The 26,965-nt window shown below is 50.6% G+C and overlaps 2 protein-coding genes across 5 annotated transcripts in view; one reads left to right on the top strand and one right to left on the bottom strand.

Moving 5' to 3' along the window:
* The window catches only part of DSCAML1 (DS cell adhesion molecule like 1), a 100,991-nt gene extending 96,651 nt beyond the window's left edge, over nt 1–4,340 (top strand). For both annotated transcript variants that reach the window (XM_027655384.1, XM_027655383.1), the window contains exon 33: nt 3,451–4,340. In XM_027655384.1, coding sequence (XP_027511185.1) covers nt 3,451–3,908 — 458 coding nt within the window. In that variant the 3' untranslated portion in view covers nt 3,909–4,340. The remainder of the gene's footprint in view (nt 1–3,450) is intronic.
* Nucleotides 4,341–12,550: 8,210 nt separating this feature from the next.
* The window catches only part of CEP164 (centrosomal protein 164), a 32,194-nt gene continuing 17,779 nt past the window's right edge, over nt 12,551–26,965 (bottom strand). For 2 of the 3 annotated variants that reach the window (XM_027655387.1, XM_027655386.1), the window contains 21 exons: nt 25,522–25,668; nt 23,693–23,905; nt 22,417–22,548; nt 22,023–22,239; nt 21,362–21,439; nt 20,970–21,101; nt 20,588–20,710; nt 20,356–20,499; nt 20,058–20,141; nt 19,606–19,674; nt 19,084–19,262; nt 18,607–18,733; nt 18,149–18,216; nt 17,772–17,979; nt 17,335–17,442; nt 16,564–16,678; nt 15,725–16,069; nt 15,468–15,534; nt 15,028–15,144; nt 14,086–14,176; nt 12,551–12,815 (listed from right to left, as the gene is read on the bottom strand). In XM_027655387.1, coding sequence (XP_027511188.1) covers nt 12,723–12,815; nt 14,086–14,176; nt 15,028–15,144; nt 15,468–15,534; nt 15,725–16,069; nt 16,564–16,678; nt 17,335–17,442; nt 17,772–17,979; nt 18,149–18,216; nt 18,607–18,733; nt 19,084–19,262; nt 19,606–19,674; nt 20,058–20,141; nt 20,356–20,499; nt 20,588–20,710; nt 20,970–21,101; nt 21,362–21,439; nt 22,023–22,239; nt 22,417–22,548; nt 23,693–23,905; nt 25,522–25,668 — 2,857 coding nt within the window. In that variant the 3' untranslated portion in view covers nt 12,551–12,722. Of the gene's footprint in view, nt 12,816–14,067; nt 14,177–15,027; nt 15,145–15,467; nt 15,535–15,724; nt 16,070–16,563; nt 16,679–17,334; nt 17,443–17,771; nt 17,980–18,148; nt 18,217–18,606; nt 18,734–19,083; nt 19,263–19,605; nt 19,675–20,057; nt 20,142–20,355; nt 20,500–20,587; nt 20,711–20,969; nt 21,102–21,361; nt 21,440–22,022; nt 22,240–22,416; nt 22,549–23,692; nt 23,906–25,521; nt 25,669–26,965 lie in introns of all 3 variants that reach the window. The other variant, XM_027655388.1, reaches the window with a different exon arrangement.

Below are 26,965 nucleotides of genomic sequence, written 5' to 3'. Positions count from 1 at the left end.
TACTCCTTTACATTTGCTGGTGTTCTTTCCTCATTCCTTGATATTTTCCCCTTTTTTTCACTATTCTTTTCCACTCCTTATAGTATTCCTGCCCATTCTTCAGTACTGCCCCCAGACCTTCATATTCTCCCCTTCATTGCTGTTCCTCATTATTTCTCCCCCTTTTTTTTTAGAATTCCTCATTATTCCATCACTATTTCTCCCTTTCCTTTAGTGTTCTCCAGTATTCCTTCACATTCCTCAATATTCCTTCCCTAGCCTTAGTGCCAGCACCCTGACAATCCCCCACCCCAGGTGAGCCCTTCCATCCTGCCCCTTTCTCTGCAAACAAGTCCATATACTTCTGTGGTATATTTTAAATAGTACAGTGTGTATTAAGTATGTGTGTTACAATTAATTGTGTATTAATTGTGTGTTACAATTATAGCCTTTTTTAAAAATGCAGTTTACAGAACACATTACACAGACACAATTAAAGGCAAAAGTGTTTAATAGCACAAATATAACAATATATAAGAGACAATCTAATAATGCAGGGCCTTATATATATTTTTATATATAAATATATCTATATATTTATATGTATTTATATATAAATATTTATATAATATATATTATATAAATATCTTATATAAATATTTATATAATATATTATATGATATATAAATATTTATATATTACATATAAACATATATAAAAATATTTTTATATATGAATATATTTTTATAAAAATATATTCATATACTTTAAATATTATTTATATACTTATATATTTATATGTATAAAATATATTTATATATTTATGTATACAAATATATTTATATATTTATGTATAAAAATATATTTGTATATTTATATATAAAAATATATTTATATATTTATATATAAATATATTTGTATATTTATATATATATATAAATCCTTACATTAAGGTATTAACTCTAGATGATGCTGTAGAACACAACACAGCTGAACACAGTTTACTGTAGCACAGACACTATTTATATTAGTGTAGTATATTTAACATGACATACATAGCACTGATGTGTACTGTAGGCTGTAGCTGTAACATGTGGCAACATTCAACAACACGTGGCAACATGTTATGGCAAAGAGAAGGGATATTTACACACACCACCTCACAGAGCAGATGGGATCTGCACCCCCCTGATCCCCCATCTAACAATACAGACCCCACAACGTTTTAGAGCTGCAAAGAGATGAACATGCACTTACAGAACACACCCCATAATATACACAATTAATGCAGTAATGCTGTAGGGAGAGAGGTGTTATATGTTACAAATATCAAAGACAAAATAATAACTGTGTTTTACATCTACATGTAAATCCTTAAATTAAGGTACTACAGCTGCGGATGATGCTAGAGAACACAATTAAAGGCAGTAGTGTAATACAACAGAAATATAACACTATAACACCTATAAGAGACAATATAACAATGCTGGGTCTTACACATACATCGACATAAAACCTGAAATTAAGGTAATAACTATATATGATGCTATATAACACAGCATAGCAGAAGATATTATTGCAGCACAGACACTACATTGGCAGAGTAAAACCTTCCATATAACACACTATCTATCATATCACACTGCTGTGGGCTCTAGCAGGTGCTGCAGAGAGTAGGAATATTTACCACAATGCTTTACAGAACAGAAGGTGATCTTTATGTGCAGAGATACCACTGTGATATATCACAGATTAATAACAAACCTCCTGCAATACATGACATACACGTCCTATAGTGTGCTACAGCTGAGTAGAGATGACATGCAGCTTGCAGAACATACTATAAAAACATACACAACTGAAAGCAATACTGTTATATTGTCTCTTACAGGTCCTATATAACAACTATAATAATGTGCTGCCTTATATACATACAAATAAATTAAGGCACTAGGTTATATATAAGGCTATAGAACACATAGCAGAATATATTGCTTATTGCAGGGTACTATAACATTTGATGTCACACAATATGGATAACACTGATGTTATTTACACACAACACATTACAGACCATAATCTGTGCCTCCATGTGTGCCACTGTCCACTTTCCTACTCTGGGCATTACAATCTGACCGATTCTGTCACATTCTAATACTTTTTGACCCCAGGCATTAGAATCTGACACATTCTGTCAAATTCTGTCAAATTCTGACACTTTTTGACCCCGGGTATTAGAATCTAACACATTCTGACGCATTCTGACCCCAGGCATTAGAATCTGACAGATTCTGTTAAATTCTGTCACATTCTGACACTTTTTGACCCCGGGTATTAGAATCTGACAGATTCTGTCAAATTCTGACACTTTTTTGACCCCAGGCATTAGAATCTGACAGATTCTGACACATTCTGACACTTTTTGACCCCGGGTATTAAAATCTGACAGATTCTGTCAAATTCTGTCAAATTCTGACACTTTCTGACCCCAGGCATTAGAATCTGACAGATTCTGTCAAATTCTGTCAAATTCTGACACTTTTTGACCCCGGGTATTAGAATCTGACAGATTCTGTCAAATTCTGACACTTTTTTGACCCCAGGCATTAGAATCTGACAGATTCTGACACATTCTGACACTTTTTGACCCCGGGTATTAAAATCTGACAGATTCTGTCAAATTCTGACCCCGGGTATTAGAATCTGACAGATTCTGACACATTCTGTCAAATTCTGACACATTCTGACCCCGGGTATTAGAATCTGACAGATTCTGTCAAATTCTGTCACATTCTGACACTTTTTGACCCTGGGTATTAGAATCTGACAGATTCTGACACAATCTGTCGAATTCTGACACTTTTTGACCCCCGGGCATTAGAATCTGACACATTCTGACAGATTCTGTTAAATTCTGTCACATTCTGACACTTTTTGACCCCGGGCATTAGAATCTGACACAATCTGTCAAATTCTGACACTTTTTGACCCCAGGCATTAGAATCTGACAGATTCTGTCAAATTCTGACACTTTCTGACCCCGGGCATTAGAATCTGACACATTCTGCCACATTCTAATTCTAATGCCCGGGGTCAGAAAGTATCTGACCAATTCTGTCACATTCTAATACTTTTTTACTCCGGGCATTACAATGTGACCAATAGTGTCACATTCTAATACTTTCCTACTCCATGCATTACAATAAGACCAACAGAGTCACGTTCTAATACTTTATTACTCTGTGCATTACAATATTAGCAATAGGGTTACACGGTGACACAGTATAAGAGGTTGTACCCAACACTGCCCAGTGGAGTGCCCACCGGAGCGTGGCAGGTCCCATCCATCGCGTTGCACCGGGCGGGCCAATGTTGGGTTGCTGCCCTGCCGTGTTCCATGTGACAGGACTCAGAGGGCGCTGGGCAGAGGGACCACTCCAGAGCCTCACCCGCCTCCTCTTCCCTCGCCAGGTGACTACTGCAACCTCCCGCTGTACGTCAAGTCGGACGCGTTCTTCCGCAAGCCGGACGCGCACGAGCCGTGCCCGGTGGTGCCGCCGCGGGAGGCCTCCATCCGGAACCTCGCCCGGGCCTACCACGCGCAGGCCCGGCACATGACGCTGGAGCCCGGCACCAAACCCCTGGGGCTGCCTCCCCCGGCCTCGGCCGCAACCACCTTACCTCAGAGGACTCTCCCCATGCCCGGCACGACCGGCACCACGGCCGCGCCCGCCGCCAGCGCCGCCCCGGCTCCCCCCGCCGCGGCCGAGCCCCCCGTCACCGCCACTGCCGCCGCCGAGCCACGGGTGCCCACGCACTCCAAAGTGGGGGGCTCCAGGGACTCGCTCCTAGAGATGAGCACGTCGGGGGTAGGCAGGTCTCAAAAACAGGGCGCCGGAGCCTACTCCAAGTCCTACACGCTGGTGTAGGGCCACCCGCCGGATGCTGCTCGTCCCCCCCCACCCCACCCCGCGCCATTTATATTTAATTAACAAACTTGTACATAACGAACTCTTTTGTATAAAAATGAAGCTATTTTCTTCTTCTCCGAACAGAAAAAGAAACCAGGGCACAAAGAATTTGATGTTACAGATTTAAAAATATAATATATATGTAAACATATATATATATTTCACATCATTTTGAAAGGGGCACAAGGAAAGACTCAGCGACTTTTTTTTTTTTTTTTTTTCTCCCTGATCTTGTCGGTGGTTTTAAAAAGGAACGTCTCCGAGACATTGCATGCTATTTTACTGTTCTGAAAACAGCAGGAGTTGCTTCAATTTGCAAATGCTTATGTGTTAATACCTTTTTCTATGAAAAAAAACCCAGCGCTGTGTGCAATAAAGGTTATGTTTATACGCGGGCGTTTGTTAAGTGAGCAGGGAATTAAGGCAGAGCAGGGCAGGAGGATGGAGAGGGACAGCCCAGGGCAGCCACTGCACAGAAACACTAAGACATGGGATTAAATATTAAGGAATACTAAGAAAAGGGATTAAATATTAAGGAATACTAAGGCACTTACCGACCTGCAGAGCCGTGGGGCGGGAGGAGGGTCAGGGATGGGAACAGGGTCCTGAGTGGGACAGCCCAGCCACGGCCAGACTGTGCCACAGTACTGAGTCACTGGTAAATCCAGCTCCAGCCCAGGGTGAACCAAAGTGCCAGACAGGAACCCTGGTCCAGCTCATCTGGAGGGATGAACTGATGCCAGGACCCTCATGAGTTGTGTCACGGCTGCGGTGCCGCGCGGCTCCAGCATCGTACCCAGCATCCAGCCAGGCACAGCAGCTCCTCACAGCAGGGCCTGGCTCCCTGGGATGTGGCAGCAGGGAGAGCAGGAGGAGCAGCACCACTGCTGAGCACAATGAGCGGCGAAACACAGCACATCAAAACCCAGCACATCGAAACCCAGCACACTGTGGTGAAGGGCAGCACAGGGGGGAGCCCAAGAAATCCAGCACAGTGCCAGGGATCATGATGTATCTGCCTTCCATCGTGGTGAATCATGGCACAGGGCATGGTACACCACTGCACAGGTGCCCCAGGACACGGGGCATTGTGTCACACCACAGCACACTGAGACACCACAAAGCCCAGCACAGCCCCCACCATCATTTGTTCTTATTTTTCTTCTTTGTTTTTACCACCAGCCACAGCAATAAACCACCAAAGAGGTGCAGATTCTACCTTCCCCTCTCATATGTGGTTGTGAAAGCAAGAGCAGCTGAAGCTCAGGCAGGAGCCAGGGGCTCTCAGTCCTTCTCACCTGTTCTGCTACCCTGGGAAGGCAAAAATAGCTCAGGCCATTATTAACTCTTGTTTTAGTAACCCAAAATAGAACTTCACCTTCCTGAGGAGCTTCTGGTGCTATTCAAGGTCTAAATAACTAACTGCACTTTCATTTCCTTATTTCCTGTAATTTATAAGCTCAAGTTTTCATCAGTTCTCCATCCATGCTTGCTACCCACTGGTTCCAGCTTTTTCTTTGCAGATACACTTCCTACCTTAACTCAAACCAGCTGTTGGAGCATCTACACACAGGTTTGTACCATTCTCTTTTTTTTTTTTTTTCTCTCTTTACAGGGTTTAATTCATCAGTTATAATCAAGTGCTGCAGAGGTCACTTTTTCAATATCTCTCCATTAATTTTTTTTAAATGTAGTACTCAAACAAAAATTACATGGAAATACAGTGACTGGTGCTACTGGTGACATTACCTGCAGTCTCCACATAGAGCAGTCCCCTTCCCTGCCTGCTGGCAGAGTGGTCAGCAGATCCTCCTTTGCCATCTGGTTCTTCCTAACTAAGGTAACTCCTGAAATCCTGCAGAGCTGGAAGCACCTCAGCAAGAGCCTGGCAGCTGTTCACCCCTGGGGCTCAAGAAACAAGCTGTTAAGACAATTTCTTATGCCCATTTTTTATAGTTTTTGGCCATTATTCAGGTACAACTCGGAGCCAACCTCTGCCACAGGGCATCTCAGATGGAGAGGGGCACCTTCCTCACACAGGCTGGTGTGGAGGCATCAGGGATGATGCCCCAAATGCCAGGGCTGCTATTTCCCACTCATGTTCTTGCACCAACCCCCCCACTGACCCCTGTACAGCTTTTCTTAGGAATAGGCATGAGCTTTCCTATTAATTCAATTTTAACAGCTCATTGGAGACAAAACCATGGTAAGTTTCCAAATTAGCATAAAGGAATACCCAGATTTTGTACTGTGCTTGTACCCAGAACACAAGCACAGCAGCTGAATGGGGTCAGTCAGGCAACCCCGAGCTCCCCACAGCAACCTGTCCAAAGGCAGGTCTGTCCCACACTGGCCAGTGTTTGCCATCAACCAAGGGAAACCAGTCCTGCTCATTCTGTCTCTCCCCAGAGCAAAACAGAATTTCTCAAGCATTTCTGTAAGGATTTCAAAACCAGTTCAGAGCACATCAGAGACTCATACAGATTAAAGAAAAAAAAAAAAAAGCAAGTGCCCAGCCCCATCTTAAAGCAGGATCACCACCAAGGCAGCACCTCCAAAAATGCCAATACCAGGCTCAGAATAGAAACAGAAGAGAAATTAGAATTAGAAATAGAAAAGGCAAGCGTGATCAGCTGTAAAAGTAAGTAGATTAGCAAGATAAAGAGCAGGACAGATTAACAGAGATTAATAGGTCTTTATTGGAATTGGCTAGTACAGATTTCCTTCTACATCTTAGCAAGGGTTCTCCCCCTTCCCTTCCCCAGCAGGCACAAGCCCTGGCCTTGCACAGTTTAACAGAGCCCAAGTTTCCAGCACCCACCCACGAGACCCCAACACCCCCCTGCTCCCAGAGAGCCCACTGCCCTTTGCCACAGCAAGGTTTGCAGGAGAACAGTGAATTCAAGCCACACCAGCCACACCAACTCTGCCTTCAACAGCAAACAGACAAAAAGCCCTCAAGCTCAGAAATCCAGAGTTTCCTTTCAGGTCTGCTTTACCAGCTGCCTTGCACAGCATTCCAGCCAGACCCCAGGTTACCTGCCACACACACCTCCTGGTGCCAGCCAGCCCAGACTGCCCCCACCACCCCAGTGACCAACCCAGTGTCACCAGCCCTGTTCCAGAGCAGAGCCACAAGCACTGGATGCCACCACAGCCAAGCACAAGCAGAGTCCAGACACCTAACAAGCCAAAGGTAAGTAGGAGCAGCTGGGGACAGAGTGCTGGTAAGGAGGGCTGAGGGTAATTATGGCTGGAGAGGAAAACAAAGGGCTCTTGGGGCACAGCTCAGCAGCTCTGCACAGAAACCCCAACAACAGACCCAGCAAAGCAGCACTGGAGACCACACTCAGGGCTCTGAGCCAGCAGCCCCTCCATGCCCTGCTCCTTCCCCCAGGTCCCCCAGTCCCCCCTCACCCCGCTGCTCACAGCAAATCTCCTGTTTCTGTGCTGGCCCAGAGCTCTGTGCTTTCATATTCCCTCTTTCAAGCTGCAAAAAGCAGCACCAGAAAGAGACACTCAGACCCAAGACTCTCCTGGACTCCTGTCCCTGCCTGACCAGGAGCAGGTCTCTGTTCAGCTTTGCTGCACCAAAACACCAGAGCAAGGGGCTGGGTGGGCTCTAACCCAAACACCAGCATTACTAGAGGGCTGCCTCAGGAAGAAAAGCAGGTTCAGCCTCAGGAGACAGAGTCTCACCCCACACTTGCTCTGGTACCCCAACCAGTTGTCCCCAAGAAAAGGTAAGATCAGCTCACAGCTCAGCTCCTGAGTTGCCTGCAGCACATCCCCTCGGTGACATTCCCACTCGAGGCTGGCTCCTGGACACTGTGCTGGCACCTCTGCCAGCCATCCACCCAGAGCAGAGGACAAAGGTAGTTGCTCCATCCAACCCCAGAGGCAGAATGAAGGAGGCAGAGGCACAGGGGAGGGTCAGTGCTGAGTGAAACAAGCCCCAGCTGGGCAGAGACCAGCCAGCACAACCACCTTCAGCTGTGCAGGGCCCCACTGCCACCCCCACAGCTGCTGGGACTCACTCATCGTGACCCAAGGGCTGCCCAAGGACAGGATGCAGCATCACCCCCCGTTCCAAGGTCCTCAACAGCCCCCCTCCAGCTGCACCCTGGCCCATGAGGCAATGCTGTCTGGGGAAGGACTGAGCAGGACAGAGAGCTCGCTCTGAGCAGCGACCAACACAAGGGCAGAGAACCTACAGCTGCACCAAGGGGGTGCAGGTGTAGGTTCAGGGGCAGGTTCACAGTCACCACAGCCCCAAATGTCTCTGGGGTACAGAACAGACAAACAGGAGGGACAGTGCAGGGCACGGGTGGCTGATGTATCTACTTCTTTTCTTGCTTCTGCTGCTGGTACCTCCTGAAGTGGGTCTGGATGGTGATGGCTGCCCTCTCCGAAGGGTCACTGAAGAACGTGCTATCCTTGCTGTCATCAGGGGTCACATCACCTGGGGTGACAACAGAGCACCACAGTGAGCACAGGTAGTGCCAGTGGCCCTGAACAGGCTGCAGGGCTCTGGCATCCCCACCACAGGGTCAGTGGCCTCCCCAGTCCCCAGGCTCCCAGACAGGACATCCTTCCTCACTGGGGAGGTCAAAGAGACTGAAAAACTCAGAGTGTGAAACCACAACTCCACTGGCTCACAAAGACACCTCCAGGGCACAGGGAGCAGGAGGCAAAGTAAAGCCCAGCCTCCCTGGCAGCACTAAGCCCTCTATTTACACAGCTCCACTCCCCAAAGGCAGCAGCTTCCCCACGTTTAATCACCACGTATGATGCTCACTTACTTTCGCACACACAAATAAGATTAGAAAAAAAGGCCGGCACTGTACAGCAATAAAGCTCTCATGCTGACAAATGGGAGCCCTCCCCACTCCTGCTTAATGTGGCATTAGGGAAGTATTGTGAAATTCAACAGGAACTGCATCAAAGCCACTCAGCAGTGCTCCTCTAAGCCAGTGTGTCACTGCTAAGCACCCCCCGAGCAGCCATCAGGAATCCTGGGGCCAGATGCTGCTGTATAAACTCACTGCTGTCACCTGAACCCATTTCCCTTCACAGCCTAAAAGAAATTGCCATGTAAAAAGATAAATAAGAGAAGTCCACGTTTGGAAGGGGTTCCCTCCTGCCCTGCTTAACAAGACACACCATCAGCTGTAAGCCCTGCACAGTGCACAGGTCCAAGGGCAGAGGCTGAGGACCACGGGGCAGGTACTGCAGTGCCTGGCAGGAGGAGCCCTGGCTGTGTGGGCTGCCCAGAGCTCCACAGGAAACACTCCTGCCCAAGGAGCTCAGCCACTGTCTGCCCAGGGACCTGCACCCACTGCAGGGCACTGAGACCCCCAAACCAGCGACCAGGCTGGCCAGAGCTCCTGGGCCATCCAGGAGGGATGTCACAGCAGCAGCACCCCCAGCCCCCACTGCCCCTTATCCGATTGGCACCAAGAATAGAACTGCTCAAAATCCTCTTTGTTGAGCCCTTGACTTCAGCAGAGGGGCAGAGCCTCAGAGACCAGAGCAGGGACGAAAGAGGGCTGAATTCCAAGAGGGTTTACCAGAACAAGAAGAAGAGGAAGAGGGGCTGTTTTGGGGGATAGTGTGATTCCCCCCCAGTGTGATCCCATGGGAGTCAGTGAGGTAGTTTTTATGGGAAGAGGGGAGAAGGGATTTGCACAGCCACCAATGTTATATATTCAGTTATGCATCCCTGGGACCTTCACTGGCTGATATCACACATATTAACAAATATCTCACCATTAAATATCATTTAATAATGTCACAGGGACAGATTTTTGGAAGCAGGAAGACAGCAAGAAGGATGCAGGTGCTGCAGTGCCTGCTCTCCTGCTGCATCCACAGTCCCAGCCCCGAGCTTCCCCCATTACCTGGGCTGTTTTGGTTTTTTTTAATGTTTCCCTGCCTGCCCCATACCCACCTTTATCTCCAGAAAGTGAGTAGATGCTGTTGTGCCGAGAGCTCTTGCCTCTCTAGAAAGATAGAGAAGAAAACTAAGAGTTAGTTGTATCCCAGGCAGAGGCAGTGAGGACAGTCCCTTTCAGGCCAGCTGGGAATCTCTGAAAGGGACAGGACCAGCCCCACCAAGCTTTCCACTGTCCATTCCCTTTGGGAAACTGGAACATGATTACTGTTGTTCCCTTAAAGAGCACTGATTAATTAATCTACATTTGTGAAAAGACCTCCAAGGAGAGGCAGGAAAGAATTTTGCATCCAGACTCAGAGCTGTGAAATGTGCCAGTATACCTTGGAATGGATGTTGGCACAGATTATCCTCACTGGATCTGCATTTCAAACCAGCAAGGAGACAGGCTTGCTGGGTTTGCTTTCCCTGTTCCAGCCCCTACACTATGAACCTGCAGCTCCTGGGATGCCAGATCTGCTAGGGGATATTTCCATTCCTAAAAATAAGCTTGAATTTGCCTACAAATACCTCTCCTGCATTTTGCATCTTATCCCACCTCCTGACATCACTTTTTTTTTTTTTCCTCTTTCAGGGGGAAAGAGGAAAAAACCTCTCCCCCTTGCCCACGCCTTCTGCTCAGAGCAGCCTGCCCAGCTGGCACAGCTGCCTCCTTGCAGCAGGCAGGGGCACCCCCCGAGCCAGCTGCCCTGGTGGTGCCCCCAGCCCTCACCTCGCTGTCCCGGCTGGTGCGGCGGCTCTGGGACACGCACTGGATCTGCCAGGGCAGGGGCTGGTACACCAGGTAAGGCAGGGGCTCCTCACGGAACAGGTTGGTCTCCAGCTGCACACAGAAAGGGTTTGCAGCAGGTAAGAGGACAGCAGAGAAAGGGGAAGAGCAACAGAAATTGCTGCTCCTCCACACGCACCACCAGTGACCAGAACCCTTCCTGGCACCACCCTGATGAGCAGCTCATCGGGAGGTCGTGGGGCTGCAGAGCCCACGGGGCTCCCAAACCTCCCAGCCAGGGTCTGAGCAGGCACAAAAGGCCATTCCCACCTGGATAAGAGGAGACCACTGCCTCCTCTCCCTGCCCCCACAGAGAGCAGCCCTAGACAGGGGAGAAATAAAAGGGAAGCAATAAATCCCAGCCCGGACTCACCTGCCTGACCGCCCTCACCACAAAGAACAGCGCTGTCATCAGGGTGCCCAGCATGGCCGGGGTGTCCAGGGGCTCCCTCTGTCCTGGGAAGGCACAGCTCTGGGAGCAGAGCACGGGGATGTCCGAGCAGCCAGGGACTGAAGTGCCCCTCCTTGGGCAGGCAGAGACCAAGCCCTTAATGAGCTTATGGCCGGAGCTCCTCCTGGTGAAGTAATTGAGCGCTGCCCTTTTAACTTCTAATCGCAGTTTCTCCAACAGACACTCTGCTGGCATTCCAGGAAAAGCAAATCCCCTTCTCCACACACACAGGCAGGGCAGTGAGCACAGACACACACACACACAGCCCAGGCTGGGCTCAGATCACAGCAAAACCCCCACACCAGGAGGTTCTCACAGTCCAGACAGGACTTGGGATGTCTCAGAGCTGCCCTGTGCTCTTTGCAGGAACTGGGGCAAGTCAAGGCTTGGTGGTGGGTCTGTTTTCTTTTTAAGGACAAAACTATCAGCCTCCATTTCTGCATGACCAGCTGATCCACACACTGTGCCTCACCAGTCCTCCAGCTCCCACGGGTGGCTGGCTGAAGCCACAAGGGGACAGGAACAAGCCATGGGAAGAGAGAAGAACGTCACCACCAATCCTCCCTAATTCCTAGGGAGAGCATTACTCAGCAATCCCACCACAGGATCCCAGAAGTACCCAGTGCACTGCTGGGGGAATTCCTGGCTGCTCCCAAATACATGGGAAATCAGCAGCCACAGCCAATCTCCAGTTACACAATTTTAACAGATCCCAAGTTGCCAGAGAGAAGCTCCAGCACAACACCTTGTCTTGGTTCTGTAGTTTTGGTTTTTAGCTTTTTCTGTCCCTGCATTTGCTACCCTGACCAGATGCTTAAAAGAATAATGGTAATAAGGCCACAACGAGCTGAAGTGTTCTTGGAAACTGCCAGAAATGACCTTGACAAGACAAAACATGAGACTGCCCAGAGACAAGCAAGGGAAAGATGTGAGAGGCAAGTACAGCTGGATATCCAGAGCTACAACAAAATAGAGCTACAACCACCACCATCACACAAAACAGGCTCATGTTGATTTAATTTTGTACAAAACCAGATACAGCTGCTATCCCAGGTTTTAACAGGAAAAAGGAACACGTTTCAAACAGAGTTATTGTTTAAAAAACTGGCATTTCTCTGCAGCACTAATCCATGCTTCTCCCAACACACAGAGTGGACTCAGTGATAATGGCTTTGGCCACCGTGAGCCAGAATCCTGGAGTCCCTTCTAAAACACCTGACTGGAAAGACTGCCATGTTTCCCCCAGTATCCAGGAAACTAAAAGCAAAATCCCTACAGACAGGGGTTGGTGCAATCCGACAGCAGATGGGAAACCCGTGTTTTGATCCCTCCCTTCCTAGAGAGGACTAAGGCTGGCTGAGTAATTACAAAAATTCTAAGAAAATCAGCAAAAAAAAAAAAAGTAAAATAAAATATACAATACATTCTTAAGAGTTTTAAAACGATGTTCATCAAAAATATATTTCTATTTGCATGTAAACATCCCCCTGCCGTGCTCACGGTGTGTGCCAGCACACACTACCCAGGAGCAGAGCAGGAGGGGGCTGTGCATCATCACCCACCCGAGGAGCACACACAGCACGGAGGGTGAGGGGCATCTCAGGAGAAATGGCTTTGAAGATCATTTTTCACAGATGGGATCCCTTGAAGTGCAGGCGTCCTCATCAGGCAAAATGGCAAGTGGCTCGGCATCTTTTTAGGGCATAAAATATTTAGAGTCAGCTCGGAGAAAACACTGACAACAGACAACCAAACACCACATTCCTGCTCAGCAGCACGAAATCCTGACCCCTCCCCACCGGGTAGAGCAGCACCATCTGCCCCCTCCCAGCTCGTGCATCCCAGGGGGCTGGGACACACTCTGGACACGGCCTTTCCCAAGGAACACGACTGCAGCCACCCAGTGAGCAAAGCCACGAGCCACCACCTCGCAGCTGAGGTCCAGGAGCTGCTCACCCCACCCATGAGCCAGCTTTCCAGTCTCCAGAGCCCGTCCCACAACTCTCCTCTCCCAGGATCCCTGTGGAGCTGCAGCAGAAGCAGCCAGGCCAGGCTCAGGCTGGATGCCAAGGGCTCCCCAGCCCTGCCCAGGGAATATACAGACAGGGCTGTATTTACAGACTGAGCCCAGCTGCTGGGCTGAGCCCTGGATTCCTCTCCCAGGGCATGGAAGGACGCAGGTGGGGCTGTCTCGACATTCACAGCAGACTGAGCTCCTCAGCAGTGCCTGCACCAGCAGACACTCCTCACACTCCCCTGCCATCCCTGCTCCCGTTGGCACATCCATGGCACAGGAACAGAGCTCCCACAGCTGCTTGGCTGAGCAGCTCTGGCCAGTCTGGCACAGAGAGGAGCAGGGACTGCTTGTCCAACGCTGCCATGGAGAGCCACTCCTGGCTCAGTTCCTGTTGCTTCCACCCCAAACAAGCAGAACATTCCCCAAGAGCCAGAATCTGTCATTCCCTGATTTTGTCCCCAGACTCTGCACCATTCCACTGCTCCTTCTCCCTGCTCACACGTGCCACAGGCCAGCTGACACGGCCCACCTGCCATGGAGCATTTGCTGGGCTCATTTCCCAACACGTTTCCTTCAGCACAGTCTCAGCTGGATTCAAATTCTCCCCCTTGACCAGTTACTCAAAGTCCTCCATGATTCACAGCTCTGCCTCACCACTGCTAGAATACTAATGAGGGAAATGTTGATTTATCGAAGCCCTGATATGTCACCGCTGGATTAAATAGTCTATAAAGTATATTTGGACACATTACAGGATTAGAAGAATCCACCTGGGAAGTTTGCTTCCTCCTTCCTCCACTCTCTTGCAAAGAGACTTGTTTTCAAGGACACACAGACACAGCAGTGGTGGCTGAGTGGGCATCACTGAGACCCAGCACACCACAGGGAGATAGACCCCCACCAACTCTCCAGAGAAAAAAATCCCACCTTTTAGTAGTGGTACACCTTAATTTGCCTGTTTTCATCCATTCCCAGCTGGAGGAGGCTGGGGCTGGTGCTGCTGGCTGGGGGCTCCTGTGCACGTGGGGAGAGAGGTCTGGCAGTCGGGTGAAGGAAAAGCCTGGCTTAGAGCAGGAATTAGCACACCTGAGCACAGCCAGACAGGGCAGGTACTGAGGTACAGAGCCAGCCTTGTGCACACATGCTGTATTTAGCCTGCTGCATCCCAGTCAAATGGAATTAAAGGGGGATTAGGGAATTCAGAGGTGCACTGGGCTCAGGACAGCACAGAGGCCCCAGGGATTTGCTGCTTATCAGTGAACACTGGAAGAGACACCAACGTACCACACAGCCTGGAAACAACCCTGCTAACAGCACAGAGAGGTCCTGCCCTCTGGATCCAACCTCATGCTGCAAGATGCCTTGAAATGGAGCTGGAGAAGAGCTCCAGGGGGAGCCCAGCCCCTTGTGGTCACCCCATGTGCCAGGTCCACAAGTCTCCAGGTGCCCTCACTTCACCCTGGGCTGCTCAGCAGGGCCTGCCCATGGCAGACCCCCTTCTTCCCTGCCACCTCCTCCACTCTGCACTGTTTGGTTCACATTTTTTTAAATTCTCACGTTACCAGCTCTAACTGCTCTTTTATGGCAGAGCAGAGTCACTAAAGAGCATCACAACCAGGGGAAGGAAGGGAGGAGAATTCCTCAGTCACTAAAGAACATCACAAGCAGGGAAAGGAAGGAAGGACAATTCCTCAGTCAAGTACAGCTCAAGGAGCAGCAAACAGGTCGCTCATGCTCTAACTGCTGAACACCACATTCCTTTGCAGAACCAGACACCAAAGTAAAAAACTGCTGTTCAATCCTTCGGTGCTCCCAATTCACTCACCTCCTCCTGCCTGTTGCAGGGAGCAGGAACACAACTAAAGGCCAGACCCAGGTAAAGGATACGCTTTTGAGTCCTTCCTGAAGCTTTTCAGCCATTTCTTGTTGCTCTCGATCATTCCTTCGATGCTCATCTTCCCCGGCTCACGGAACCTGGAATGCTGCAGCTGCCGGATTTGTTCACTGGGGCACATGAGAGAGAGTGAGAGGGTGGGTGGGAAAGAGAGGTCTGGGCAGAATGGATGAGAAAGTGATGGGTTGTTATAGAAGGAGCCACCGTCACCAAAAAGCCATCTCCTCACCTGAGCACGTGGCAGCGAATAGCTAATGTGATAACTTATTCATATATTATTTACAATATGTAATTTGTTATTTTTAATATGTAACATGTTGCTATTAACACGTAATTCACTATTTGTTATCTGCTTGCTATGTATGTGACCCAGTAATCATCCCAGAGAAATGACAGCAGCACAGTGGAACATCTCAAGGAAGAAGACCCTTACTCTGCAGGTATGTATCCCAGCTTGTTGTCCAGAGGCTTGGGATTCCCACTGAGCGATGAGATCCCATCTGGAAAACAGACATTAAATACAGACTCACCAAAATCAACATTCCTTATCCCATTAGCACCCTTCCTATCAGCAGCTCCAGTGTATCTGCCCTTCCAGCATTGGAAGGGTGAGACAGCCAGAACTTGCAGGGCTGAGAAATCAAAAGCTGAAGGCAAGGAAGAAGAATGGATTAAGGACAGGAGACTCACCTGGGAAATACCTGTGCCACTTCTCTGCCAGGATGTTGTCCACTGACCGCCCTGAGATGGAGACACCAGAGCTCAGCCCACTGTTCCAGGCCCACCTGTCAGTGGAAGGCACCCTGGAAATATCCCCCAGGGAGCTGCCTGCCTGCAGGCCTGCCAAGGAGGAATATGTGGACAGAGGGATGCCACCACGGGCTGTCGAGGCGAAGAGAGGAGTGTGGTGATGGCTCAGGGAGTCCAGCACACCCAGGACCCCGTTCAGCTCACTGGTGATACACTGCAGAGAGTCCCTCAAGTGCTGGATCTTGTCCAGCTGGGGGACAGGCCATAAATCCATCCTCAAATCTACTGAAGAAAGAGAGGAGAAAAAAGGGGTTGCAGGCAAGTGCTAATGAGAGCAGCCTTTGTGCAAGCAACCCAACCCTCCTGCCCCTCCTCCCCTGCACAACTCCAGCTGCAGGCAACTGCAGGCCAACAAAAAGCACATGCAGCAGAGAGGGAATTGCAGCAGCCTCTTCTGCCTTGGATGTGAGGAAGGGGAAACCCAGACTCCTACAGAAGAGTAATACAGCTCTGCAGCAGCAGAGGGAAGAGCTGCAACCAGATTTTATAATGCACAGAGATTTCAAGGGCAAGTTTGTGCACAGTCTCCATCCCTCTTATCTGCCACTACAGGCAGGAAACAAGTTTTTCCAATCAAGTTTCATGCACAGAGCAGTCCCAACCATGGGGACACCACTGAGCACAGGTGAGAACATCATCAGAGAGGTGTGAGGCAAAGCCAGAATAGGTCTAGAGCCTCACAGGTTGGGCACAGCACACCGAGCCAGTCAGGCACTTACATTTAGGCTGACACAGTTCTCCAATGGATGCACTCTCTGTGTCCTCAGAGTCACTCAGATCAAAAGTCACTACCTTCTTGCAGGCAGCACTCTTCAGTGTATCCTCATCTGAGAGCTGCTCAGGAGGAAAACAAAGCAACAAAACCTGCTGTATCATCCCTGAAACATAAAAGCTGCTGGAAATCTGCCTACAGCTTGTCTACTCAGTCAGGCACAGGTCAAGTGAAGGCAAACTCGTCTTCAGTCCCTGACAGCAAAATCTGAGTATCAAGAGACTGCTTAGGCTCTGGAAGTGTGAGAGGCCAAATCCAACAGCCATGTGAACTGGCCCTTCTAGACAGGAGTCAACGTGTTTTGTGCTTTAAATAACCCTCAGAACTCTTGCAGGGCTGGGTTCCCTCTTTGCACCACCCAAAGTCTGTGCTCTTGCATCTGCTGCTGCCCTGCCCAAGGCCACGTGGTCCCAGGCAGAGCCAAAGACATTCCAAGGCTTGCCTTGGTCAGGGAGAGCAGACTCCATCCCAGACCTTGTTTTCTCTAGGCTCTTTTCCAGGCTGCTCTCTGCAGCCACATGCTCAACAGTCTCTTGTGATCTCACAGAAAGTGTTTCAAAATCCAGCTCTGCTGGCAAACTCCAGTCTCTGGCCACCAGCTAAAGGGCCCTCACAGGGACCACCAGTCCCTCAGGGCCTCCAGCCTGGGGGAGGAGGCCAAGAGCTCTGGGCAGGGGGAATGCAGCTGGGAAGACCCTGGGAGTGATGCTGGTGTTACCTCCTCCAGCAGTGAAGACTCCAGCTGGTTGAGCTTCTCCTCCTTCTTCTGCAGCAGCACCTGCCCTTTCTGCATGGCCAACTTCATCTTGTCCAAGTGCTTTGCCTCCTGCAGGGGATCAACAGCCAGCAAGGAGGGAAATTAAACCAGAATGACAGGAAATGATCTATGTTAGCAGTCAGGGTGACTTTCATTATCTCAATCTGCTCAGCACAGGAAATGATGGTGCTGGAGTGAAACTGCCCCCAAGTCCTCGGGAAGTGGTGTGGACAGCAAGCAGAGCACATGGCTCAAAGCCCAAGGAAAAGAAGGTTTTACTTCCAAACCCCACTTCCAACAAGGTCACCACACCTGCAGAGCCAGGAATTGATCCCAGGGCTGTGGGATTGTTCGTGCAGCCACAGTGTCCACCCCCTGCGAACGAGCTCAGGGCTCACCTCCTCCAGGTTCTGGCGCATGCCCTCCAGGAGCTGGGAGCTGTGGGGATCCTGCAGTGCCTCCTGTGCCTTCTGCAGGTCCTGGCGCCACTGCACCCTCGCAGCCTTCAGCGCCGAGTGCCTCTTCCTCATGGAGCGGGTCTGGTGCCACAGGAATTCCTTGGCACTCCGGAGGGAGGCCCCTTCCGCAGAGATGTAGCTCCGGACACTGGAGCAGAGAGGCAGGTGTGAGTCCTGGCTGCCTGTGCCCTCCTGCACGCCTCACACAGCACCTCCCAAAAACCAGATTGTCAGTGCACCGTGTGTAAATCCAAGCCAGAGCATTTGCTTGGAAAACCAGAGCGAAAAGAAAGGCTTTGGGGCACGTGGATACTCACGGATCACACTGGAAGTCGCTTTCCTCGTGGCTCTGAGAGGCTGAGGAAGCAAGTTCTCTGGATGAGGGCTGAGGAGGTAAAGCATTTCAGAAATTAAGAAACATGTATGGGAAACAGAACCCCAGGGCTCCTGTAAGAATTCAATTAGGAGCAAAAACTTGGAATGACATCACCATGCCTAGATCCAAAAACAGTGCCTGGGATGTTCTTCATGTGATTTTTGAAGGTGAGACAGACATTTCTATTCCATTTCAAGCCCTGCTTTTGACTCCAGTATCCCACACTCCTCTCCACCCACTAATAACAGAGAGAAATCAGCAAATACTACTGAACACAGTGGCAAAGAGAAATGCATCCCCTCAATGATTTCACACAGAAGGAACAAAAGTTGGGATTTTCAAGAGAGTTGCAGCCTCAGATCTCTCAAAGCAAACACCTTCAGAGTCTGCTTTACTCACAGCTTGAGTACTTTCTCTCAGGTCTTCAATACGGAGCTCAGCTTGCTTTCTTGGAGACTCCACACCCTCTTCTGCCTCCAGTTCTTTCAGAGTCTCCTGCCTGCTCCTGACTGCTTCCTCCAGCTCACTGCCACAGGAAAGGCAACAGTGGAGGCACTTGATTAGCCTGCAGTCCATCCTGGCTGCAGTGGTGTCCAGATTCCAGGAGGGAAAGGGCCATAGGTGTGTAAGACAGCACCAGTGTTGGTTCTGTGCCAATCATAACCCCTGGCTGGGCAGGGAAACTGCCTCCCACCCTTCCCCAGCAGCTCAGCCACCCCAGGAAAGTCTCTTTGCATTTCAGTGCTCCTCTCACAGCACCTCACTAACCACACGAGGCAGGTGTGGAGGAGACAAACAAACCTGACAACAAGCAGAGGTAAAGGAGCAAATTCCCACCCTGAGCTACTGACAGGGAGGGAAACTGCTCCTACACACCCGATGCGCTTCTGCAGCCTCTGGCTCCGGGTCTGCAGCAGGTCCACCTGGGCCTCCAGCTCAGCCTTCTGGTCCTGCAGCTCTTCCAGAGACTTCCTCAGCTGCCGGACGGACTCGAGGAGGCTGCCATGCTCCTTCCTGCTCTCCTCCAGGCGCAGCTGAGAGGCCAAAGCAGCTTCCTAGAAGAAAACAAAAAAAAAATCCCTCATGGTCATTTCCCCAAAACCAAAATAAGAGGCACACACAGCACACAAGGGCTCGCTGCCTGCACGGCTCACAGGGGTCCAGAGCTGCACACACACCCCCCAGTCCTGGAAAAGCAGGACTGTCTCTCTTCTTTGGGAAACAGGTCGGAGTTAATCCACCTCCCAGCAGGATGGCACTCCAGACTGGGGTAGGGAGGGATTTTCAGCCTCACGGTTTAAAAGCAATGGTTTCTTTTCTTTTTAAAGCCACAGTTCCAGCGTGGTGCCCTCAGCCCCAGCAGCAGCACAGCCCCATCCAGAGCTCAGGCATACATACATCCCTTTCCAGCTGTGCCCTCCTGTCCTCATCCAGCAGCTGCTGCCTTTTCCTTCGCAGGTCCTCCTCCTGTGCACAGGTGAGAGAGCAGGTGAGTGTCAGAGCCAGGAGACTGAGCACCACCTCAAGGACAGACCTCGGGCCCAAGTTTCAAAACACCCAAGGACTGTTGTCAGATTTGCTTCATGATCCCTCTGCCCCTCTCACAGTCACTCACTATCCCCCAAAGCACTGAGCAAACCCACAGCTCAGGCTTTCACTGCAAACACCAGCCCTGAGGCTGCACCACCAGGAATGCTCAGCCCTGCTCTCACCTGTGATGGAAGTTGTACCTACAACTGGGACAGCAGCAGAAGCCCTGGCTGAGCATTTCTGACCAGCTCCCCACGAGGAAGCAGCCAAAGGATTGGCACAGGTAAGGGAACCCCTGTGAGCCCACCAGGCCGACTCACCTGGTTGAGGAGCTGCTCTGATCTGGTTTGGAGGTTCTTTGCACGGATTTCGAGCTCGTTCTCCGCATCCTGGATTTTTCTTTCCTGCACACAGACACTGAGTTAAAGAGAGAATGGTACAAATTCCTCCCTCACCTGGCAGAGCTCTGCCACAGGGGGAACAACTCGGGCTGGGAAGCACGACCTGTTACTCGTGTCAGTCCCCCTGGGCCGTGGAGGGTGGCAGGGCCACGAGGTGTGGGGTACCCTGGGCACCCCCAAGCAGCCATGTCACACGGAGCAGAGGGGTGTTCCTCACCTTCTCCCTGTGCCTGTGCTTCAGGTCAGTGAGCCTCCCCTCCAGCTCCTCCTGCAGAGCCTTCACCTCGGCGTTGTGGGACTGCCAGAGCTGCAGGGTCTCGCTCTGCACCCTCTGCAGCAGCTCCGACCTCCGCCTCCGCTCCTGAGTGGGGAGAGGAAAGGCCCTCAGTGCAGCACAGGGATCTCCAGTGAGTGAACAGACACATGGGACACTCTCTGGAGAGCGGTACCTCCTCCTCAAACTGCTCCTTAATCCGGGCTAAGGCCTCCCGGTGCCCCTGTCTCATCCTCTCCATCCTCCTCTCGTGGTCTTTTTCCACCTCGAGCCGTTTCTCGCTCATGAGCTCGCTGAGCTGCGGGGATGAAAGGGAAAGATGTTCCCTTTGAACGACAGCATTGCACAACAGAGGCCCCCCAAGAATCAACCTCCCACATGAGCCCAAGGATTGAAATCCAGAGTGTGATCAGGCTGTGGTCTGGGCAGCACAAATATCTCACCCCAGTGAGGTGAGATATCCTCTCCCCTAAGGCACCACTGGCACCCCTGGGCAGGGGACGTGGGCTCCCAGACCTCACCACACCCCTCGGGAGAGAAGGTGGGTGAACACTCACCTCCCGCTCGTATTCCTTCACTTGGAAGGCTTTTTGCTGCACTTTCTGATCTGCTCTCTGCAAGTCTTCACGCAGCTGAGCCTCCTGGCTGCTCTGTGCCTCTGCTAGCTGGGTTTGCAGGCTGGAAATGACCTGCCATGAAAGCCACCCACAGAGACTCGTCACCCTTCCAACAGGCTCCATTCAGTGCCCTCCTACAGGGAGCCAGCAGCACGGCAGAGCCCCTCCTGCAGTCTCACCACCCCCTGCCTGGAGCACGGCCAAATGCTGAGCCAGACCAGAACCACGGTGAGGAAGTGGAAAAAAAATTAATGCCACCCTCCCTGGCCACCTTTGGTGACAGTGTGTGAGGAAAAACCCAACGATTTACATACTAAGGACACTGTCTTTACCTCACGATGCTTCTCTTCTGCTGCAGACTTCAGCTGCTGGAGTTCATCTGCAAACTGTTCCTCCAGCTCCTCTACTGCCTGTGGAAACACGAGCAAAACAGTCTGGGGACATGATGGATTTGCAATTAAATTCTATCCATAAGCATCAAAAAGAACAATGGTAACCCCCTTCCAAACTGGATCACGTACAAGGTGCCTTTACTCTCTTTGTGCTTTCCCCCTCCCAGGAGATTTCGATGGATCTCAATCGTGCTGTGCTCAAAAAACTAGAAACTGCCCCATTCAAGGACTCCCCACGTCCCTGGAGGACTAAAGCTGTACCCAAAGTGGTGTTTGGAGCTGATAAAGTGGTTTCATTTAGTTCTGATCTGATAACAGGGCTTGGTTTAGCTTAGCAAGACACACAACTATCCTGCTCTTGTCTTCAAATTCAACTTGGCTATTTAAATAATCGTTAGTTAATCACCATTGTAATAACAGTTGGGGGAGTTCTCCCCTCCTCAGTGTGCCCCTAACAGCCCACTTGGCACCTTCCCTTTGTGCTTTAAGTGCCTCATAAACACACAGGTGTGATTTAAATCCCAACGTTTCAGCATTGCAATGCCAGCCAGGTCAGCAGGAACAGCTCGGGGCTGACCCTTGTTTGTAACAAAGATCTCACCTTCTTCTTCTCCCTGTCTAACCTCTCCCTGACCTCGCTCAGGAACTGTTCCTTCTCTCGTTCCAGCTCCCTGATCTCTTTCTGCTGGGCTTCTTCCATTTCCAGCTTCATTTCCTCCAAGGCAAGCTGCTGTTTCCTCTCCAGGCTCTCCTTCTCCATCAGCTGCTGGGATTCCCACTCTTCCCTTAGTTTCTGCAGCGTGGCCTCCTGCTCTGCCCTGGTAGGTTTGTAACAAGGACACAGAAGTCAGGATTCAGTCAGGGCTCGGACCTGCTGCCACAGCAGGGAAACAGCTCCAAACCTCCACTCTGAGCAGCTGCTGGTGGCGTGCAAGATCCTTCTCTCCCAGCCCAGCACGGTTTGTATCCCCGGGGATGGCAGCAGAACTTCTCACCTCATCCTCTCCTCCTCTGCCTCGGTCTCTGAGGCGATTTTGGCTCTCAGCTTTGCCAGTCTCTCAGTTTCTTCCTCTCTGACACGCAGCTCTTCCTCCTCAGAAACCTTTGCCAAGTCTTCTTCTGGAGTCCTGGGAGATGAGCAGCCAGAAAGAAAAAGAAAAAAGGTTCAAGAGGTTTTAATATCTTCCAATCACCTCCCCAAGGGCTATAGCTCAGCTGCTGCTCCCACTTGGCTGTACCTGCCCAAATTATGCTCTCTCAGGGCTCCAGACCTTTCATTTCCCCCACACCTGCAGGACCTGCTGCTGGCACAGGAGATGCAGCCCCAGCATCACACGTGAGCAGTGTGGTTTTAAAACATGCCATATCATCACAGGCTGCACTTGGTTTGGGGATTTTTTTGCAGGTAAATGAAATCAACTCTCATTAAATGGATGCAGGCTCCCAGGCAAGGTACCTGGATGCAATAGTACATCTGGAAGCTCCATATTTCCACATGACACCTTTTACTACACGTTTTCCCCTTCAGGGGCAATTTCTGCATCTTCCTTCACACCCAGACTGCATCCCCAGGACATCTCATGTCAAGATGCTGTTTCTGGCTGCTCAGCGTGGTAAGAACATAAGTATCAAGTCCACCAAAATAATATACAAGCCTCGAGAGAAAAATTCCCCCAGGGAAAGGACACAGCTCCCAGGGTTGCTCTCAGATCCTGGGTTTCACACAGCCATCCCTTCTGCCCTATTCCTGGAAGTCCCTCTGTAAAACATGCAGAATCAGAGCTCCAGATAGACCCTCTGGGGTAACCTCATCTCCTCTAACACTCCCATTTCCAGTCCTGTTACGACCATTTAGCCCAGGATTTGAACATCTGCCAGGTGGTAAAGCTCCAAGCACTGAACTGGAAACTTCTCCCAGGTTAGACATAAGAGAGAAGTTCCAAAGGCTGCGTGTGCATGGAATCAGAGCTCATCTCACAGGAGGTGGGAAGATGCTCTCCTGTCAGTGTTGGAGAGCTCTTTCCTGAGGCTGCCTGTGCTCTGACAGCAGGGCACTGCCCCTCCCAAGGTGTGTAGATCCTCATGCACAGGATTGTCTGAGGCCCACACTCCTCCTCTTCCCATAGAGCCTGGATCTTGCTCCTTTCCCACACCTCTGGGAAGCAGTACCACTTCCAAGGTGGTGGCTACCACAGCACAGGTCTGTGGCCAGCAGCAATGAAATCCCAGCTTGGAAAGGTTCAGGGGAGGTGGAGTAAAAAAGGCAAGTACCTGAGGGATTTTTCTTTTTGCTGATCAAGCTTCTCTGCTTCCTCCTCCTGCCTTGTCTCCTCCTGGAATTGCTGAATTTCCTCCCCCTTTGCTTGAAATAAATGAATTTCCTCTTGCTCAAGCTCTGTCTCCACATTCTTGGCTATTTCCTCCAGGGATTCTTCTCTAGGCTGGTTCAAGGACTGCTGGTCCTTGATTTCCTCCTCAGGTTGCCTACCAAAGAGAGAAAGGTCCTTTGGCAAAAGGGCGACAGAAAACGGAGTAACACAAAAGGAACAGCAACATCCCCTCCAAAGAGTATCAAAAAAACCCCCCAAAAATCTCAGAACCCCCTACTCCAGAAGCCTCACTCAGGCCCACCACTGGTGTATCATCAGCTCTGACTGATAAATGACACCCAGCCCCAGCAGCACTCCTGAATAACTCGGATTTTGGCCCACCAGAGCTCACCTTGTGAGGGCAATACTAGATCATGAAGGATCTAGCAGCTACAAAGCCCTGGCCAGGCTGGTAGGCACAGGAGCAGATGCCATCAGCACCTGCTTCCAGCCCAGGGATTGGTGCTTCTGATGGACAAGGTATTTCTCTGCAATTGCAACCTGAAGTGTGCTGGGAGTTTGCCAACTCCAGGCAACAGAAAGCCCCCAGCACTCCAAAAATTCAAACCCAGTCTGGTTCTAATTAAGTTGTTTTTTTTTCAGACAGACAGTAGCAAAATTATAAGGTCTGAGAGAGGTTGAAGGGGAAGGAGGGGAAAATTGAGATTAGTGTATGAAGAATAATTTTCATTCTTTGCTAGTGCAAGCTGGAGCAGGAAGGTCTCACTGTGCTGTGAGACTGCCAGCATAAGGCAGAGTGACTTCTGTTCTGCCAGGAATCAGGGAAATAACAGCCCCAGTTTATAGAGCCTTGAGTCAGGAGAGAAAAGGTCACTTCTGCAGCCATTAGCAAAAAGAACAAGACAGGAAGGTAGTGGGGTTCTGCAAAAATCCTGCTTCACTGGTGCTCCCCATAATGCCACCTGCAGCAGGTGTCCTTTATCACAGGCTGCTCTGCAGAGCAATTCAGCCACTTCCAGTTTTTTATCATGTTCTTCCTTTTGCCCCAGTTCCTGCTCCAAGGGAGATCCAGCACACAAGGGTTTGCACAGCACCACAATTCCCAGCAGAACAGGGGAGACACTGCACAGGCCTCCACAGCACAGATCCTTCTCCCCCACCTTGTCCCAGGAGACACTGCCTAATTTTTCCAGTTGCATCTGCTGATGTGTCATCTGACACAGAATGCAAAGTCAGCACAATCACAGGGACTGAGCTCCTCTGTCACAGAGGAGCTGCAGCTACGGATCCACAAATACCACCGGAATTGCAGCGACAGAAGGGTGGCTCGGGCAGGAGCTCTGACCTCAGCGTTTCATTATTTCAGTGCTCTTCCTAGTGGCTGTAAAATTGGGGTGACTGGTTGGGTTTTTGCTGCCCCCCATCTCAGTACCACTCAGAGCCTTTCTCAGGCAGGGTGGCACTTGCAGCCTCGCCAGCGACACCGGCACAGAGGAGGCTCTCCCAAAGACAGGGCACATGGCTCCTTCTCATCCCAGAGTCCTGAGCCACAGACTCCCAGGGCTGAGCTGCTGTTCTGGCCCTCCCCAGCACAGACTGCCCACTTGGCACCCTCACAGCAGCACAGCTGCTGGGATGTGCACACGGAGCTGCGCCGTGCCCACCAAACCGCAGCTCCCGTTCACACGCGAGCCCCAGCCAGCACAGAGGGGGACAAAAGGACACAAGCTGTCACAATCACGACACCAGCGACTGAAATGAAGCCCTTACGTGTCCTGTGGGGCAGACAGCTCCTCTGGATCCATCGGGCTGCCCAGTGATCCCTCCTCCCGCTCCAGGGCCGCCGCCTCCTCCCCATCAGGGTTCTCTAAACCCAAACACTCCTCTGGTGTTTCACAAGCACCGAGATCCCTCTCACTTTTGCAGCACAAAAAGAGGGGACAGAAGGCCACGTTAGCTCAGCTCAGTCTAGTGGTTGCTGCAGGTGGACAAGGCAGGGGATGACAGGACACACAGGTGACAGAGGTGGCACCAAGCCACGGCTGCCAGCAGGACACAAACACCCAACACGGGGCTGCCAAAGCCACAGGGAAGCTCCACGCCATTCCCACCACCTCATATCAGACTAACAGGCAGCTGAGGATGTAACAGGTGCCCGTCTCAAAATGCTGGATGCCTTCCCTGGGTTATCCCCCCCCTTTCCAGGTTCTTGGAGAATGTCCCCAAGGTACATCAGCCCTATCAGCAACACTCACACTGCTGTCCAAATTACAGATGGAAGTGTTGGCAGGCATGTTTGTATCTACAGTCCTGCTTCATCTTGGAAGTACAAAAAGGAGAGACAAGGCAAGCACAAGCAGCTTTACAGGCAGAGAGGAGAGGATGCTCAGCTGGCAAGCAGGTATCAAGTGATAAAGAGAATTCCTGCAGGCAGAACACATTTTTGGGGACCCTCACACAAACAGCTCCTCCAAGAACAAGGCTGCAAATCCCATGTCACTCAGCCAATCATTAGGATGGGCTGCAGTTTCTTCTGCTCACAAGTTTTCCTGGCACAGGCAACAGCTCCTTGGTTCCCAGAGCCCTGGAGAACATGTAACTGTGCGTGGAGGCCAAGAGCTTTGACACAGCTCATCTGTAAATGCCACACTGCAGCTCTCCAAGGAGGAGGGGCTCGAGGGAGCAGGGAGTTCACTGCTTAGCACAGTTTTAAACAAATCACCACAAACAGGCTGAAAACAGCTCTGCTAGACAGCCTATCCTCATGGTAACTGAGGGTCTGGAAGCCAGCATTCCTCTTGGGGCAACAGCTGGTGAGCTGTCCACATACCAGGATATAAAACAGCTTAATGCTTACACCTGGTCCAGGTCACCTCTGTGGTGGCCTAGAGAGAACTGTTCACATCAGAGCTGGACTCTCCTGGCACCACAAAAAGGTGCCAGGCTGGTCCTGAGAGCCCTCAGGTACAGGCTCTGCCCAGGGAGGAGCTGGCAGCCCAGCAGGACCAGTGCTGAAACGAGGGGTTGACTCAGAACCAGAACAGTCATCAGGCAACAGCCAATGACCACATCCTCCCTAGTTCAACACCACAGCCCCCAGCACAGTGTGAACAGGTTCAGACCCTCCTGGCAAGAGCGTGACTTTTGGAGCTTTCTAGAGCAGTCAGGGAGCTGTAAGGGAGACAGAGGAGCTGTAAGGGAGACAGAGGAGCTG

The sequence above is a fragment of the Corapipo altera genome, unplaced genomic scaffold (assembly GCF_003945725.1).
Source record: "Corapipo altera isolate COAL_440 unplaced genomic scaffold, ASM394572v1 71, whole genome shotgun sequence".
In the NCBI taxonomy this organism is placed as follows: Eukaryota; Metazoa; Chordata; class Aves; order Passeriformes; family Pipridae; genus Corapipo; species Corapipo altera.
Note: the sequence above shows the minus strand (reverse complement) of the source record. Positions and strands in the feature narration are given on the sequence as shown.